The sequence below is a fragment of the Thamnophis sirtalis genome, unplaced genomic scaffold, assembly GCF_051295495.1.
Source record: "Thamnophis sirtalis isolate CommonGarterSnake01/CBP01778 unplaced genomic scaffold, rThaSir2_p1.2 scaffold_3, whole genome shotgun sequence".
NCBI classification, from domain to species: domain Eukaryota; kingdom Metazoa; phylum Chordata; class Lepidosauria; order Squamata; family Natricidae; genus Thamnophis; species Thamnophis sirtalis.
The window spans coordinates 35,438,541-35,457,126 of NW_028261383.1; the positions used below are offsets into that span (position 1 = coordinate 35,438,541).

Below are 18,586 nucleotides of genomic sequence, written 5' to 3' on the forward strand. Positions count from 1 at the left end.
ATCCTCAGTGTTAGGTTGTAGTTTTTAATATCCTTCGTTTTGGATTCTTTTAAACCAATGGGGAGGATTGGTAGCATTGAAGGACAATATACAGTGGGATCAAGGTTGAAGCAACTTCAACTTCTCTTTCAGGACAGAAACTGTGGTTGAGAAGCTGCTGACCAACTGGATGTCCATCTGCCTCTACGCATTTGTCAGGGTGAGACATCCATCAATTCCATTCTACGTAGAAGGTCAATAATATATATCATGTACTTCTCAGCCAGGTAGCTACATAACCCTCCGCTCTAATGCCAAGGAGCCCTTCATTCTCAGCTGTTGGGATCTTGATGGAGGAGTACAGAAGGCTTAGGGAGACATCTGTGCGTGTCCTCTGGTGCATTAAATATTGCTAAAGCAGATGAATAAGAATCTGAGCTGGCTCTGTATCAGGAACAAGACATTCTAGCCAAGCTTTTTTTTTTTTAATTAGTGACATGATGACATACTGGGAACAGTCAGACCTGTGAAATAGGGATCTATACCATGCCTGGTTTTGGCACACTAGTGCTTAGGTTGAGCCCAGACATATTTAATGCTGCTGCTAGCCAGCCAACTGCTGACTAAAACAGATTTGCTTATCTTATGAATTGAACGTTGAATGTCCTTCTGAATCTTTCAGGGTTTTGAGATGCAGGTGGTGCCTTCCCTAAGATCCATCAACTTATAATATATTTGCATGGTACTAATGTAGCACATCAGACTGGATTTCTTTGCCAGGTGAAAGTTAAAATTTAGCACTGAACCTGGCCAAAGACTTCAATCATCCACTGATCTATTTCTTACATACAGTTAAAAGGTTGGAAATGCAAGGTGGAAACTCTAAATGCTCTAGATCAGGGGTGTCAAACTCAAGGCCCGGGGGCCAGATCCGGCCAGTGGGGTGCTTAGATCTGACCCACAGGGACACCCTAGAAACAGCAAAGGACCGGCCAGCAGAAACAGAGTTTGTGAGGCGCTCCCAGGCTCCGTTTTTGACTGCGATGGCCTCCTGCCACCCTCTCCATCAAAAATGGAGCTCAGGACGGCCATGTGCAGCCCCCAGAGCTCCATTTTCACTGGCAGGAAGCCGTCACAGCTGCAAAAGGAGCTCTGGAGCCCGTTTTTGCTGGCAAAGAGCTTGGGCCACCACAGACGTTCCCGACATGACAAGCAGCTGGACACACCCACCCCAGACATACCCACACTGGCTGCTGAGGTCAAACACAACCCTGATACAGCCCTCAATGAAATCAGGCTTCCCACCTCTGTTCTAGATGATGAGGATTTCTCTGTTTCTCCATTAGGACTCTGTTGGGGAGCCCCTCTATATGCTCTTCCGGGGTATCAAGCACCAAGTAGACAAGGGCCCCGTTGACTGGGTAACTGGGAAGGCAAAGTACACCTTGAATGACAACCGACTTCTCCGAGAAGATCTGGAATATCGCACGCTGGTAAGGGCCAAGGATGCACCTATCAGGAAGACGTACAGCTAGAACCAGACGTACAGCTAGAACCAGTCTTGGACCACGCAATCAGCCGCATGCGTCTAGCCATCTTCAAAACCCAGGACGATTCTTTCCAATCTCCATCTTGCTCTTAATAGGGTTCCCATTCTTAGCCAGTTGTCCTTTTCAAGCTCTGTGGATCAAGCCAGACTTCACCCTGGCTAAGGAAACATAATATGGGGTAGGAAATGATGCGGCTGTTCTTGCCTGGTCTACTCCAACCTGTTGCTTTCCACGGGATGTTAGATTTTAGTTTCCACATTGAATGTGCTGTGACATCATTGCACAAATGGCATGATTGCATAATGATATGACACTGGACAAATATAGTAAGTATGACAATTGGATTTGCTGTGAAAATCCTGAGGGCTGAAGCCATCACACACCTATTTTGGAGAAGAGTGTATTAAAGCATGCACATCAGAGGTGGTATTCAGCCGGTTCTGACTGGTTCTAGCGAACCAGTAGCGGAAATTTCGAGTAGAACCGGCAAACACCACCTCTGGCTGGTCCTGCCCCCAATCTATCCGTTGCCTCCCGAGACCCAGCTGATTGGAGTCCCAGCTGATCGGCTGGGTCTTATTTTGTTGCCCTGCACAGGAGAACGGAGCTGGAAAGCAGATTAGTGGGGTGGGATGGAAATAGAGATTTTACAGTATCCTTCCCCCGGGAATGGGGATTTTGCAGTATCCTTCCCCTGCCACGCCCACCAAGCCACACCACATTAATCAAGCCACATCACACCCACCAAGCCACACACAGGGAACCGGTAGTAAAAATTTCTGAATCCCACCACTGACGCACATCATTTTCTGCTCTTTTTTCCCCAGCTTAAATAATACTTGTCTACTTTAATAAGGCTAGGTGTCAGCGTTCCAAATATCATGCAGAATTAAATCAGAGTCCAAGGCAGAGCTATCCGTAAAGTTCCAATTTAATAAGACAGACATGTTGGCAACCATCTGTGGAAACCCAGTTCTGGAAGTTACCTAGGATTCCCACCCTGTTGAAAGTTCATGATAGCAATAGCAATAGCAATAGCAGTAGACTTATATACCGCTTCATAGGCCTTTCAGGCCTCTCTAAGCGGTTTACAGAGAGTCAGCATATTGCCCCCAACAATCTGGGTCCTCATTTTACCCACCTCGGAAGGATGGAAGGCTGAGTCAACCCTGAGCCAGTGAGATTTGAACCGCTGACCTGCTGATCTAGCAGTAGCCTGCAGTGCTGCATTTAACCACTGCGCCACCTTGGCCCATGATCTTGTCCCCACACCCACAAATCCATCACATGGTCCAATCTTCTTCTTCCACACTGGCTCCACCCAGCTGGTTCCAGTCAGGTGCAGAGGTGCGGAGACAAAAGATGACCTTGGGCTTCTAGAAAAGAATGACAACAACACATTCCACAATTCTACTCCTTTCTATTCTCCTCTCCCAACTACAACACTAATGAAACAGCATAATAAAATAAGAGAGAGTGTGGCAGGCCAAAGATCCTAAAAAGGATATAACTGCAGGCCTGACACTAGGTTCACATACTGAACTGAAATGAAGAAAATACATTGAAAGTACAGTGACTGTGTCCACATAGCATAATGTTCTCAGCCATTATGACAAATTTCCCATAGTTCGCATGAAGACGGGATTGCAGCACTTACACTGAATTGGCAATTACCAGACTTATTCTCAGTGAGGCTAGCAAACTGTGTAAATTCTGCATGCTAAATGGGTGTTCCCAAACCCGTCCTTTTTCTACAAAGATTATGCAGAGTGAAAGTATCAGAATCTTACCTGCACAGAGTGGTTCTCTTTGAAAATGCACCTCCCCTCCCAAATGCATTCATTTCTGCGGTTTAATTGGAGAAAGCAGCTTCTCTGCAGAGCTAGTATGGTACAGGTAGTCTCCGACTGAACAACCATTTTATTAATGACAGTTCAGAATTCCGGACTTATGACCATTTTTCACACTTACGACCATCACAGCATCCCATGGTCATGTAATCAAAATTGATATGCTTGGCAACCGATTCATATTTATGACGTTTGTGGTGTCCCAGCATCATGTGATCACCTTCTGATAAGCAAAGTCAAAGCGGAAACCAAATTCACTTTACAACTATGTTACTAACTTAACAACTGCAACTATTCACTTAACAACTGTGGCAAGGAAGGTCATAAAATGGAGCAAAAGTCATTCAACAGCTGCCTCACTTAGCAACAGAAATTTGGGGCTCAATTGTGGCCGTAAATCGAGGGCCACCTGTATATTGCTTTGGATCTAGATGGACAGAATTCAGTTCCCCATGAATCCATTACACTTACTAACTTGGGCAATCGGAATCTCCCTTTCTGATCTATCTCACAGAATGGCTCTGCTCACGCGGCACTTTTAACTGAGCCGAAGTGGGGTAGGGTGAGCCAAAAACCTGAATCAAGTCTCCCATTCCTCACAGTCCTGAATACTCTGACAGATCAGTCTGTCAATATTTAACAGCTTCCTGTCAACTAACTGTTTTCCTTTCTTCTCACTGAGATGAAATCCTGCAATTGGGTGGGATTGAAAATTTTTAGCAATCAGTTCTCTGCCTGGTTGCTGGGTAGGCGTGGCCATGGGGCCGTGGCCTACATGACTTCCTGCACCACGGTGGGGGGAGGTTTTTTTCCCCGCTCTCCCCAGGCTCTGCAGGCTTTCCTCGAGCCTCCAGGAGGGCAAAAACGGCCTTCTCTGGACTCCGGAAGTCAGGGGTGGGTTCCTGCCAGTTCTAACCTCTTCTATAGAAGAGGTTCCACAAATCTACAGTGCCGTTTAGAAACGGTTCCAACTCCCTCCCAGCTCCCTCCCCCCCGCCCGTCCGCCCATCATCAAGATGAAGAGCGAGAGGAGGAATTCTGGGAGTTGAAGTCCAGAAGTCTTAAAGCTGTCAAGTTTGAACACCCCTGTGTTTTTTTTCTAAAGGGTTAGGGGTGCGAGGGCCTTGTAACTTGACAGCTTTAAGACTTGCACACTTCAATGCCAGAGTTCCTGACCCAACATTTTGGTTGCTAAGCAAGAGCGTTGTTAAGTGAGTTTCACCACATTTTACAAGTTGGCCACACCCACCCAGTCACATGGCTGGCAAGCCACTCCCATCCAGTCACATGATCGGCAAGCCACTCCCACAAAGCAGGCCATCCTACAGAAGAGGTTCTAAAAATTTTGAAACCCACCACTGCTGGAAGTCCTCTGGAGGCCAGAAACGGGCCTGTTTCCGGACTTCTGGTACTTCCAGTAGGCCTGTTTTTTGCCCTCCCGGAGCCTCCGCGTGGACCCTGCACTTATCTGGTATCCAAAACAGGCTGTGTGGAGACTCCTGGGAGGGGAGGAGTAGGCGGGGTCATCCAGTCCTTGCAACTCCTGGTTCGATGAACCAGATTAAAATTAACATCCAGTTCACCCGAACCAGCTGAATCCCACCCCTGCCTGCAGTGCCCTACCAAAAGCAGCTTCTTTAAGCATTCAGTTTCTGCTGCCAGTTGAGAGAAAAGCCTCCGAAAATCAGCCTCAGGGAAGGAAAGTTTATGAGTCCCTCCCCACCCCCAAACTCATCTGCCATGTCACCTATCCTGCTTGCACCATTGTGGATATTTTCTCCATGATTTTCATTCTGGCCAAATCATAATCACAACAGGGAGTGGGAGGGAAGCCACCCTCCTTTTTCACTGTCTCTCTGATGGCTGATCAAATCTTTCCAGTCTTACATGGCTGGCACATACCAGTTGGGTCACGTGAGAGGAGGATTGCGTAAGCCATGAGCCAAATCAGTGACTGTGAGGATAAAAGAGAAGCCACATGTACCTCCAATTAATTAATGAATCCAATTCTAATCCAAGACCACAGAAGGGGCCAGCAGCACTCCTGTGATTACCAGGAGCTAAGGAGAAGGGGAATGCACAAGATCAGTTGGCCTTCATTTCTTGTTTTTGCAGACATTAACAGCACAATCGCAAGCTGGGAACACAGTGGGAGGAACGGAGGGCAGCCAGGGAGTGTTGGTGAAGGGTCTGGATTGCGACACAATCACCCAAGTGAAAGAAAAGATCCTGGACCAGCTCTACAAAGGGACACCTTATTGCCATCGACCTGACTCGGACTCACTTGACTTGGGTAAGTCAAAGACATTGGAAGGGCCACCTTGAGTAAGACCCCTTGTCAGCTTTGTCCAAGTTGTTGTGGCCCGCCAGTGGAACTGGCAGCAGATTCGGACAGTAAGGAGGTTGGAGAGGAACATGGGCCAGTCCTGGAGTCTGGGGAAGGCTCTGATGAGGGCTCTGTGTTGGAGGCAGAAAGGGGGCCAGGGCCATATGCCCATTATCAGCTGCCTTCAGAGTCAGACATCAGTGAGGCAGAGGAACAGCTGGAGCCTGTTCCCAGTGTGCTCGTGCACAGAGTTGCCAGAGGAAGGGAACAGCGAAAGAACGGGGGTCGACTTGGGAGAAAGGCCACAGGTGGATGATGAATGGCCCCTCACATAGGAAATAAAGTGGAGCAAAAGGGGAGTGGAGTTTGCAGGAGACAATTAGTTCGCTTAATAGGTTCATGACTCTCCAAGACTCTGCCAAATTTTGCAGATATCGGCCTGGCAGCTCTCCAAGTAAGATAAGGTCTGTGACTGTAAATCCTCCCTTGAAAGACTTTACTGGATGTGAATGAGCAAAATTCACAATAAATTAATAAAAGGGTTTTTTGTCGGAACCAGGAGTTTGCTTCATGCTCTTGGGAAGCCTAGGTCGGAACACATGTTGGTAGGCAATTGCAAAAAAAGTATTCCCATGCATTTCTGAGGCAATCCAGATGAATGAAATTAGACAATAGTTTGTGGGGAGGATCACTTGACTAACTGCAATAGTCAATAGCCTGCCAGATGAACAAATGTGGAATTTTGCAGAGTGCTGCTTCCTAACAAGTTTTGCCTTTTGTCTTTTCTTCTGGGTGATGACAACAGAATGGCGGTCTGGACTGGCTGGGCATCTCATCCTCTCTGACGAGGATGTGACTTCAATCATCCAGGGCAGCTGGAAGAGGCTCAACACACTGCAACACTATAAGGTGAGGGAGGCTCTCCTACTTGTATGGCTCTCTCTGCAGTGGTTATCTTAAATCGGGATAAAACAAACTTTTGGACTTTTCTCAGTAAGCATATTTGTGGCTCCTGATCCTGGAACCTTCCAAAGGGAACAAAGGTTAAGGCAAGAAGTTTCTTTTGGTCTTCTTTGCTTCAGAAGTCCGTGAAAATATTCTCCCTTAGAATTAGACTACATGTGGCCTAGCAGTTAACTAGTGGTTTTCCCAGTTGCAATGTATACGGCTGTGAAAGTTGGACCATAAGGAAGGCTGAGCGCCAAAGAATTGAGGCCTTTGTACTATGGTTCTGGAGAAGACTCCTGCGAGTCCCTTGGATTGCAAGGCGATCAAACCGGCGAGTCCTAGAGGAGATCAACCCTGACTGCTCTTTAGAAGGACAGATCCTGAAGATGAAACTTAAATACTTAAGTCACCTAATGAGAAGGAAGGACTCTCTGGAGAAGAGCCTAATGCTGGGAAGGATTGAGGGCAAAAGAAGAACAGGATGACAGAGAATGAGGTGGCGGGATAGAGTCATCGAAGCAGTAGGCGTGAGCTTAAATGGACTTTGGAGGATGGTAGAGGACAGGAAGGCCTGGAGGAATGTTGTTCATGGGGTCACAACTTCGCAACTAACAACAAAGCAGTTAACACACTGGGTTTGTTGACCGGAAGTTTGGCAGTTTGAGACCCAAATGCCACATGATGGGATGATCTCCCATTACTGGCTCACCTATTGAAAGCGTACACATGCAAGTAGATAAATAGGTACCAATTCAGAGGGAAGGTAAAAGCATTATGTGTGCTTTGACCAGGGGTGGGTTTCAGTCGGTATGCACCGGTACGCCCATACCCGTTTGTGAAATTTAGTGTGTCTTCACGTACCCGTTCTTCTGGAGGCCCCGTACCGGAACACTCCCTCCCCTGACCTGCTCCCTTGCTCGCTCCCCCCGCCCGCTCAGTCGCCACTCGATCACTCGCTCGCACCAGGCTTGCCCTGCCCACCCACTTCCTTTGCTGGAGCGGAGGATTGGGAGAAGCCCACGTGGCGCGCGCTCCTTCTCTTTGACAGCCACCTGGTTTCCAATGGGGGTTGGGGAAGAAATCCATGCGTTTCCTCCCTCTTAATGGATCCCCCCTCCGCAGCTCTAGGGTAGACGCCCCCGGCACAGCCCCTGCCCAACCGCCAGAGAAAGGCAAAGCCCCTGGAGAGGCAAGATGGTCAGTTGTGCCAGATGCTCAGAACCGAGGCAGAGAAGAAGACTGAGAGAGGTGGAGCCACAGACTCCCCCCTTTCCCACTGCCCCACAGCTCGTTGCCTTGGGTGGGACCAGGGCGCACGCGGGATGAGTGGAGTTTGCGACCAACTTCAAAGTGAATAGGGCTGTTTGTGACTAAATGGGACATAGAACATAGAGGGATGTAAGGGAACATGGAGGTAATCTAGTCCAACCCCTTCCCAAGGCAGGAGTCCTTACACTTTTTTCTCTTTGAGAGCTGTCAATGGCAGACATGGGGAAATTGTGTTTGTGTGTGTGTGTGTGTGTGAGAGAGAGAGAGAGAGAGAGAGAGACAGACAGACAGACAGACAGACAAAGACAGAAAGAGAAAGAGAGAAAGAAAGAATGAGAAAGAGAAAGAAAGTTGGAGAGAGACAAGAAAAAAGGAAGGAGGGAAGGAAGGAAGAGAAAGAGAGAACGTGGGGGGGAAAGACACAAGAAAGAAGGGTGGAAGAAAGAAAGAGGAAGAGAAAGGAATGAAAGAAAGAGGGAGGGAGAGACACAAGAAAGAAAGGAAGGAAGAAAAAGAAAGGAAGGAAAGAAAGTTGGAGAGAGAGAGACAAGAAAGGAAGAAGAGAAAGAAAGAAAGAAAGAAAGTGGGGGAGAGAGGCACAAGAAAGAAAAAAGGAAGGAAGGAAGATAAAGAAAGGAAGGAAAGAAAGAAAGTTGGAGAGAGAAAGAGAGGAGAAAGAAGGAAGCAAGGAAAAGAGGAAGAGGAAGGAAAGAAAGAAAGGGAGAGAGACACATAAGAAAGAAAGGAAGGAAGAAAAAGGAAGGAAGGAAAGAAAGGAAGGAAGAAAGAAAGAAAGAAAGAAAGAAAGAAAGAAAGAAAGAAAGAAAGAAAGAAAACTTATGATCACAACTGAGCCCAAAATTTTGGTTGCTAAGCAAGAGCGTTATTGTGAGTTTCACCACATTTTCCAACTGGGCCATGCCTACCCAGTCACACGACCACCAAGCCACTCCCACCCGGTCACATGACTGCCAAGCCACTCCCACAAAACAGGCCACACCTACAGAATAGGTTCTAAAAAAATGTGAAACCCACCACTGGCCTTGAGATATATAATCATGCCAGCCACATAACAATGGAAGTGTCTTCAGACCAAGGCTAGGAAATAGACATGAGCACTGCCCTGTAAAGTCAGACACGACTGGACAGGGAAAACCTTTACCTTTTGTTAGTCCTCCATTTACTCACTGTTCAGAGTTACAGCAGTGCTGGAAAAAAACATGGCTTGTGACTGGTCCTCATACTCATACAGTGCCCCCCACGATCATGTAACCAGAATTTGGGCACTTAGCAAGCAATACATATTTTCAGCAGTTGCAGCATTGTGGGTTCATGTGATTTTTAAATTTTCTCAAAGTTGTTTTCTTTATTTCCCATCTTTATTATTTCTGTAAGTAATTGCCATTTCCAACTTTCCCAGATAGCTTCCAACCAATCAATGAAGAAAGCCTGAGTCACTGAACAATCACATGCTTTACTTTACAGTGATTCCACTTAACAACTTTGACCCCAAAGAAAAAGGCTTGGAAAATTGGGTGTGATTTAAAACCACCTTGCTTATCAATAGACATTCTGTTCCAATTTACGAACGTAAATCAAGGACTAATCTGTACTTACAATGACCTGGCCATCAAACCACATTTCCATTGATCCCAAATATGATTTCCTCGGAGTAGAACAAGCTTTTGAGATGAACAGGCTGAGATCTTGAGCCTAATCTGCTACTTGAGCATTTTTTTAAAAAAAGGAGACAGCTTCTTGTGATAATTGTTCTTGCGCTAAATTCTGATCTACTATTCTGGGATATAATCCCTGGGCATTAGCACCTGAGGATATATCTGATTTCAGCCTGCCGTCATCTTTTCTAAGTTTCCTTGTTTTGTTTCTAAATAATAATACTAGCCACTTCAAAAATGAGGAGGGGCAGCACTGGAATAGCAATCCTTTTAAGGAGCTCCCCGTAACTGAATGAAAACTGAAGATCATGGATAGCCCATTCCTTCACTTCAACCTGAGGCCTTGTGCATCATTAACATTGGGAAAAGAGTCACCAACACATGAGAGGAGAGATGGCACACAAAAAGACGTTACATGCTCTGTTGCAGAGCACGCAACTGGGAAAGTCTGCTAAATCCCAGGAAACTGAGATGCTTAAGGCCACCAGGAGATAAATCCTATGCAACATTTACAACATGCCTGCAGTGTAAGCAGCAGACCTAAAGCAATTATAACCCAGGAATGTACATCTCCTTCTTCTATACACATTCAATCACTTTCTGATGAAGGCACCTTCAGTGTGATCACTGGGACTCCTGTTGACAATTAGCATTGATGAGTGTCAGAATAAGACTCTGTATTAGGTCAATGGTTGCCTACAACTCATACCACAATAGCTGTTTTTTTTTTTGCAAAGCTCTTAATATAAAACAAAACCATTGCTTGCGACATAAAATAATCACCACATAAGGGATGCTCAGACTGATGAACAAGAGGAGCATAATTCCTTCCTTGTGAGATCAAAGATAATGACTATAGGTAGTTGTTAACTTACAACCAGTTGCTTAGCAACTAATTGAAAATGCAACGGACCTCCACGGGGGACTTACAACCGAGTTCCAAAGTTCCAATCACTGTTGCCCCCCCATCCTGCATGGTCACATGACTGCATTTCAGGTCCCTGACAATAGCCATTTACAGCATCACATGGTCGCACTTTGGTGAAAACCGGCATTTACGACAAACCTGATGAAAACTACGGGTTTGCTTACTGACCATAGCATTCGCTTAATGATTGCCGCAAAACAGATCATAAGATCAGGCTGATCGTGTGGGTGACTCGCTTGATGACCGTCATGACTTACAGCAGTAATGGGCGGCCTCCCTTATGGTCGTAAGTCAAGGACTATCTGTGGTAATTGGCAACCTCCCCGCCTTTCCGTCCATGGTAAAACCTTCCAAACTGTCCCGAGGTGGGCTGCTGCCGGTTCGCCCCAGATCAGGCGAACCGGTTAGTGGGGGGGCAGCAGGAGGCTCTGCCCATCCGACCGGACACTTCTGCGCATGCACGGAGCAAACTGGTAGTAAAATAAGTTGCAACCCACCACTGAACCTGTCTGTGTGCATCAAGAAAGATTGCTGGCTGGACTGAAAAGAAGTAATTAAGTCCCCAGGCAGCCTATTAAGATGTAATCGGTGAACAATAGTTTTGGCTTCCTAGCATCACCATCTTTCAAAATAGATTTTTCCTTACATTCTGTTAAGTTTTGAAAGGCTGGCAAGCTCAGGAAACAAGAAGCACTTGGATTTCGGGGAAAATAGCAGATTCTCGAAAACCTGCTGGAGCAATTCTCTAGCTCAACTTGTAGCAAAATTAAGGTGGAGTTATTCGTAAGTCTCTTTCTCCTATCTCCTCCCTACCCTGGATTTAAAAGTCCATTGTGTAATTGCCCCGTTTCCTCTCTTAATTGTCTCCTCTGTATTCCCAAAGCCAGTTAGGCATTTCATCACACCTTCAGACAACAACTCATCCCACTCCATCTGCTGCACCTGGATAGTTCTTAACCGGCTCCTTTATTACTCCCATAAGAGTTTTTAAAGATCGGCCTTTATAGTTCCAAAAGTGCTTTTCAAAAGGCAGCTGGACTTCCAAGGGCAAAAAAAAACCCCACAAGAAAGTCCATTTGTCTTTTGAAAAGCATCTTAGCAACAACCACGATCTGGATGATTGAGAATCTGGGCGATTGAGAATCTCCATAGACAATCAACCTTTATGGCTGGTCCTCCGGGACAGAGTAAATAAGAAGTATGCATTGCCTATCACTGGAACAACATCTGTCCCTGTAGATACGGGCAATCCTCGAGTTATGACCACAACTGATCCTAAAACTTCCATTGCTAAGCAAGATTAAGTGAATTTTGCTCCATTTTATGACTTTTCTTGACACAATTGTTAAGTGAATCGCTGCAGTGATTAACATGTTAGTAACATGGTTGTTAAACGAATCTAGTTTCCCATTGACTTTGCTTGTCGGAAGGTCACAAGAAGATGATCGCACAACCCTGGGACATTGCAACCGTCATAAATACATGCCAGTTGCAAAGTGTCTGAATTTTGACCATGTGACCCCAGGGACATTGCAAAGGTCATAATTGTGAAAAATGGTCATAAGTCACTTTTTTCAGCTCCATTGTAACTTTGGTTGTAAGTTGAGGACTATCTGTAATTTCAGGCAACCCTCCACCAACTACAGATAGTCCTCAATTTATGACCGGTCACTTAGATCAGTGGTCTCCAACAGTTGAAGTCCACAAGTCTTAAAGTTGCCATGGTTGGAGACCACTGACTTAGATCATTTGAAGTTACAATGAACCAAAAAAGGACTTGTGATCTGGATTTGAAGTTCTGACGTCTAGGGCTCCCTTTACTCATCTTTTTGTATGCTGCTAATCATTGTATCTCAAACTACAGGCAGGAGACTATTCTCCAGGCTGGAGGAAAGCTGTAGAATTCAAGCTAGCAGCTTCTGGGCTCACAATCTTGTTTATTCTGGGGTATGGTAGCTCGGTGACCTAGTTTTTAAAACACTGGCCTTGTCAACCAAAAGGTTGAGACCCAAGCACTGCATGACAGGGTGAGCTCCCATTCTTTTTCCCAGCTCCTGCCAACCTAGCTGTTCAAAAGCAGGCACATGCAAGTAGATAAATAGCAGTGATGTGCGGTGAGGTTTATGGCTGGTGAGGCAAGCGGGCAAAAGCCGCCCTATGTCGGACACAGCGCCGGGGCTTTCCAAAAGCCCTGCCACTGTGTCCAACATTTCGGAAAGCCCCGGCGCTGTATCCGCCATAGAGGCAGGACGCCTCTATGTCGGACATAGCGGCAGGGCAGCTGTTGCCTCTAGCACCGGGGCGGCTTTTGAAAAAACTGCCCTGCCGCCCCAGCGCTAGAGGCAACAGCCGCCCTGCCACTTTGTCCGACATAGTGGCGTCCCGCCTCTATGGCGGACTCAGCTCCGGAGCATCCAAAAGCCCTACCGCTATGTCCAAAAGCCCTGTTACTCTGTCCAAAAGCCCTGCCGCTATGTCTGACATAAAAAAGTGCCAGCTTGCGCGCCAGCAGAGGTGAGTAAAACACACACACACACACACACACACACACACACCACACACACCACACACACACAAATTACTTACAATAATACAATTACTTACAAATTACATTAATTTTGAATTCCTCCCCCCTCCCTCTGACCCACATACCTTTTCCAGCTGTTTCACAGAAGATTTCAACTCTGCTCTTGTCTGCCATGATGAAAATGTGAAAATGTAAAAGGAAAAAGGCAAGAGCTGCTGAGGTCAGGCTGGGTTAGCTGCTGCCAGAGTCCCCAATGGATGACTCTGCTTAACTGTTTAAAAAAGCCTCTAAAAAAACGCCCTCTACAGGAGGAGGCGAGAGAACCACGTGCCTCATCTACATAAGGAATATTTCGCCTTTTAACCCTTGCTTAACTCTGCTTGAGTGATCAAAAAGATAGACTAAATGAGGCACGTGGTTCTCCCGCCTCCTCCTGTAGAGGGCACTTTATTAGAGGCTTTTTTTAAACAGTTAAGCACTAAGCGGAATCATCCACTGTGACTCTGGCAGCAACTACCTCAGCCTTTTTCCTTTTAAATTTGTTTTCTTTTCATGATGACAGTGGTGAGGCCCTGCCTCCCCTGACTGCACGTCACTGGGTGGAAAGGAAACAACATTCCGTGCACCTTTGGCATTTAGTGATGCCGGCCACATGACCACAGAGACATCTTTAGACTGCGCTGGCTCTTCAGCTTTGAAATGGAGATGAGCACTGCCCCCTAGAGTCGGGAACAACTAGCACATATATGCAAGGGGAACCTTTACCTTTAGCTTATCCTATTTTGCTACACTGAAATTTGTAAAGGGAACTTGAATTCTCTTTTTTCACCTCTTCTGTGTCAATATTCAGGAAAGCTTAGGCCACAGTTGAATAGAGCTTTTACTTTAGGATTCTTGTATTATTATTACTGACACCATGGCTAAATTCTATGCTGCTGAGGTAAAAACATGCCACCAAATATTATATATCTATTGTTAGCTTTTTATTTTTCTCTCACCTATTGATTGCAATAAAGTATGTGAAAATCCAGTCTTGAGTACTGCTTTGATACTGGAAAACAGGATATAGACATAAATAAATAACTAGCTACAATTAACAACAAGTGCCATGATCAAATAAAAGAGGCTAGTTTTAAAAATACAGTCTGCATAAGGAAATCCTGACCCTAAGTATTTTGGAGGTGAAGCCTGTCCTGTCAATCTCCAAGCATTTTAAATTATGGGCACTGCTGAACTGGTTAGCTTCTGCTCTAATGATATCAAAAGCCATATTATGTAGAATATCACATTAGCACACAAGGCGATAAGATGGTGTTATGTGTCTAATCTCAAATGCCAACTTCCAGATATTTTTTGCTGAGGTACAATACAACAAGATGTTGAGTCCAGAAAGCTGTTTAAACCAATTTATTTGTCCATGCTCAGGTGCCTGATGGAGCCACTGTTGCCCTGGTCCCTCGTATGACCAAACACCTTCCCAGGGAGAATCAGGATTACATCCCTGGAGAGAGTGAGTGACCAACTCTTATTTGGCTATTAGGGAAAAAGCAGCTTGGGTCGACTGAATGGTCAAAGGAACAAAAATGGACCAGACCAGTTTGGAGTAGCAGCTTAATTTAAGAAGATGGGGAGGGGGGGGGATGGTCAATTGAGAAATTTAGCAACTGCTATCTGATGATCTATTGCCAAACATCCAGAGTGGTCTTATGCTGGCTTGTGTTTTAGAAACTCCAATGCTGGAGGATGCAGATGAGGGTGGCATGAAGCTTTGGCACCTGGTGAAATCGACCGAGGAACCTGAGCTGCCTAAACATCGGCGAGGGAGCCTGCGGGAACGGGAGAGAGCCAAAGCGATTCCAGAGATCTATCTAACGCGCCTCCTTTCCATGAAGGTAAGAAGGGATCCAATCTTCAGTTTGGCTCTATTTATTCCCAACAATTCTTTCAGGCTTTATGTCCCTGGATGCAATCTTGGGAGGAAGCCCTGTTGAAAGAATAATGCTTTCTCCTGAACAAACGTGCACAACTGCGGGTCTAGTTTCCTTCACTTGATCTCATGGACAATGTTGTTTACTAAGAATTTAATTGGAAGGCAAATTAGAACCAGCAGTGGGTTTCTCTTTTTGTTATCACCAGTTCGCCGCACATGCGCCCCAGGGGTGGATTCCTGCTGGCATTACTACCGGTTCAGCATGCAAAAAAAATTGCACACACATGCTTCACTCACGCACACACTAGATGCGCATGCGCATTTGCACCTAAAAAGGATTCTTTGACACAAGGTGTAATAATAACGTTAGGATTGCTGATAAGTTACCCAACACAATATACTTCTAAGGGGGCTCCATAGGAAAAGGTATTTAAGGTAGATGCCATTTTTGCTTTCCAACTCTGTGATAGAAAGATTTCTTTATTAGTGGAGATTAAGAGAAACAGCAACAAATAATTTGGCATAAGAGATCCTGTAAAAAAAATTCATGTAGGAAATGACCTGCTATTTTTTTCTTCTCTTCTTGATCTATTCCAGGGGTCTCCAAACTTGGCAGACAGGTGGACCTTAACGCCCAGAATTCCCTAGCCAGCATGGCCGGCTGAGGAATTTTGGGCGTTGAAATCCACAAGTCTTAAAGTTTCCACATTTGAGGACCCCTGATCTATCAGGATTCTCTAGCCCACAGAATTTGTGATTCCCTTAGCTGGTTTTCCTTAGATCAGAACTACATGGTAGGATCACCTTTCCCATTTTGACATATAATGGGAGAATCTGTAACATTCGTTGGCTGTAAATTTATTCTGAACTTTCCTTCAAGGAAAGTTCATTGCTCTTGTATTTGTTGCCCTCCCTCCCAAGAGAACTGTGCTATAACTTGGTCCGATTTGTGCTGTGTTTGCTTATAGGGCACGCTACAGAAATTTGTAGACGATTTATTCCAAGTGATCCTCAGTACCAATCGTCCTGTCCCTCTGGCTGTGAAATATTTTTTTGACCTGCTAGATGAGCAAGCACTGAATCATGGGATCACAGATGCAGAAACCATCCACATCTGGAAAACAAATAGGTAGGCAACCAAATCTACCGGAAGCCGCTTCTCAAAAGCTGAATGTCTTCATTGTGCTATTTATTGGTTTGCTCTTCATTTCCCCACAGAAGATAATAACCTCGCAAAACTCTGCTGATGCCCTGCCCAATATTACCTCTGTGATATTAATAATCCTATTTTACAGTTAGGGTATATTGCACTCAGGAAATTATGGACCAGCCTAGATGGGATGGTGAATATGGCACCAGTGGGAGGGGGTTTATCTATAAGACAAAATAGTTATAAATTTTGTAGGCACTGCAGTTGGAGAAAAATAGGGTAAACCACACGGTTTCATGTTTATAGGCTTAGTTAAGTATCCTATAAATTGCACTACAGAAATACTTCACATCATGAAACTGGCATGTTTTGCACATACATTAATAGTGTAACTGACACTTAATTCGCTGGTTGACTCATGTGCCCAGGGCATTTCATTTGTAGACAGCTCCAAACAGCCCCAACAACATCGATATGGTGACCTGGGCCTCATGGCATCATTGCACAAATGGCTTGGTTGCATAATGATGTCATGACGCTACACAAGTTTACAGTATACGTTTGATCGTTGTAAAATGGGTCAGCAGCATGACCGACCCAATTTTACATTTTTTGCAAGTTATTAAGCACAAACTATGCAGTTGTCAAAAGGCCTCTGTGGTTGTTAAGCAAACACAGCAGTTGTTAAGCAAATCCATAGTTCACTATTGGGCAACCAAAGGTGCTTTTTTTCCCCCCAAGAGGCAACTGAACTTTCTTGTTTTTTCTTTGAAGACCTTTCACTTCTCATCCAAGAAGCTTCTTCAGCTCTGACTGGATTGTGGGGAATGGAAGGATTCAGCATCCAGTCAGAGCTGAAGAAGCTTCTTGGATGAGAAGTGAAAGGTCTTCAAACCAGAGGGTCCGGTTGCCTCTTAAAAAAGCACCTTTGGGACAACCATTTTTTTATTTTTATTTATTTTATTTATTTTGTCAAGCATGTATTAGATAACATATATATGTATAACCATGGTTTTGGATACATGAAATGTATACAAATAAAAAGAAACATTAGGACAGGGATGGTAGGTATTTTGGTGCGCTTATGCACACTCCTTACAGACCTCTTAGGAAGGGAGTGAGGTCAACAGTAGACAGTCTAAGGTTAAAGTTTTGGGAGTTTGGGGAAGAAACCAGTCAGGTAATGCATTCCAGCATTGACCACTCTGTTGCTACAATCACATTTGGAGCGGTTTATCATAAGCTTGTATCTCTTGTGTGCTCCTATATTGTTGCGGTTGAAGCTGAAGTAGTCATTGACAGGTAGGACATTGTAGTACATAATTCTATGTACTACACTCAGGTCAGACCGAAGGTGGCATAGTTCTAAGCTGTCCAAGCCCAAAATTTCAACCTGGTGGCTTAAGGTATTCTGATGTGAGCAGAGGACTGGAGGACTCTTCTTGTGAAATATTACTGGACTCGCTCAATTGTATTAATGTCCGATATGCAGTGTAGGTTCCAGACAGATGAACTGTATTCGAGAGTTGATCAAGCAAAGGTTTTGTATGACCTGGATGATTGGGAATCTCCAAAGAAATCCACTATTGGGCACTTTCCCCCCCAAAAAAACGGAAGTTGTAAATCGAGAACGACATTTACGTAATTGATATCATTTGTGTCATGATGTTGTCGTGAACGTGTCATTTGCCAGCCTTTGCATGTTAACAGTCCTGACGAGTACTCTCGACTGAGCCTTATTTTCTCCCTGCAGTCTGCCTTTAAGGTTCTGGATCAACATCATCAAGAACCCCCAGTTTGTGTTTGATGTGCAAACGTCAGATAATGTGGACGCTGTGCTCTTGGTCATTGCTCAGACTTTCATGGACTCCTGCACCCTTGCTGACCACAAACTGGGTCGGGTAAGCCTGGAAGAATGCAGCTGAGAATGAATGTGAAGAGAATCTGGAAGCCATGTCCCCCAAATGGTTATTTCCTGGTGCAAGAGGTGTGTGACAGGGTATCTAGGTTTTTGGATCTAGGCTACATAAACAGATGGCTAGAATCAAGATCACGTGAAGTGCTAATACCACTTTATAATGCCTTGGTAAGGCCACACTTAGAATACTGCATTCAGTTTTGGTTGCCACGATGTAGAAAAGATGTGGAGACTCTAGAAAGAGTGCAGAGAAGAGCAACGAAGATGATTAGGGGACTGGAGACTAAAACCTATGAAGAACGGTTGCAGGAACTGGGTATGTCTAGTTTAATGAAAAGAAGGACTAGGGGAGGCATGATAGCAGTGATCCAATATCTCAGCGGTTGCCACAGAGAAGAGGGAATCAAACTATTCTCCAAAGCACCTGAGGACAGAACAAAGAAGCAATGTGTGGAAACTAATCAAGAGAAGCAACTTAGAACTGAGGAGAAATTTCTGGACATTAGAACCACTAATCAGTGGAGAACAACTTGCC

At 45.1% G+C, this 18,586-nt stretch overlaps 1 protein-coding gene across 2 annotated transcripts in view; it reads left to right on the plus strand.

Moving 5' to 3' along the window:
• The window catches only part of PLXNB1 (plexin B1), a 202,393-nt gene that overhangs the window by 177,924 nt on the left and 5,883 nt on the right, over nucleotides 1–18,586 (plus strand). For both annotated transcript variants that reach the window (XM_087708667.1, XM_087708666.1), the window contains 8 exons: nucleotides 133–199; nucleotides 1,326–1,472; nucleotides 5,495–5,672; nucleotides 6,511–6,614; nucleotides 14,479–14,563; nucleotides 14,779–14,945; nucleotides 15,952–16,112; nucleotides 17,887–18,034. In XM_087708667.1, coding sequence (XP_087564793.1) covers nucleotides 133–199; nucleotides 1,326–1,472; nucleotides 5,495–5,672; nucleotides 6,511–6,614; nucleotides 14,479–14,563; nucleotides 14,779–14,945; nucleotides 15,952–16,112; nucleotides 17,887–18,034 — 1,057 coding nt within the window. The remainder of the gene's footprint in view (nucleotides 1–132; nucleotides 200–1,325; nucleotides 1,473–5,494; nucleotides 5,673–6,510; nucleotides 6,615–14,478; nucleotides 14,564–14,778; nucleotides 14,946–15,951; nucleotides 16,113–17,886; nucleotides 18,035–18,586) is intronic.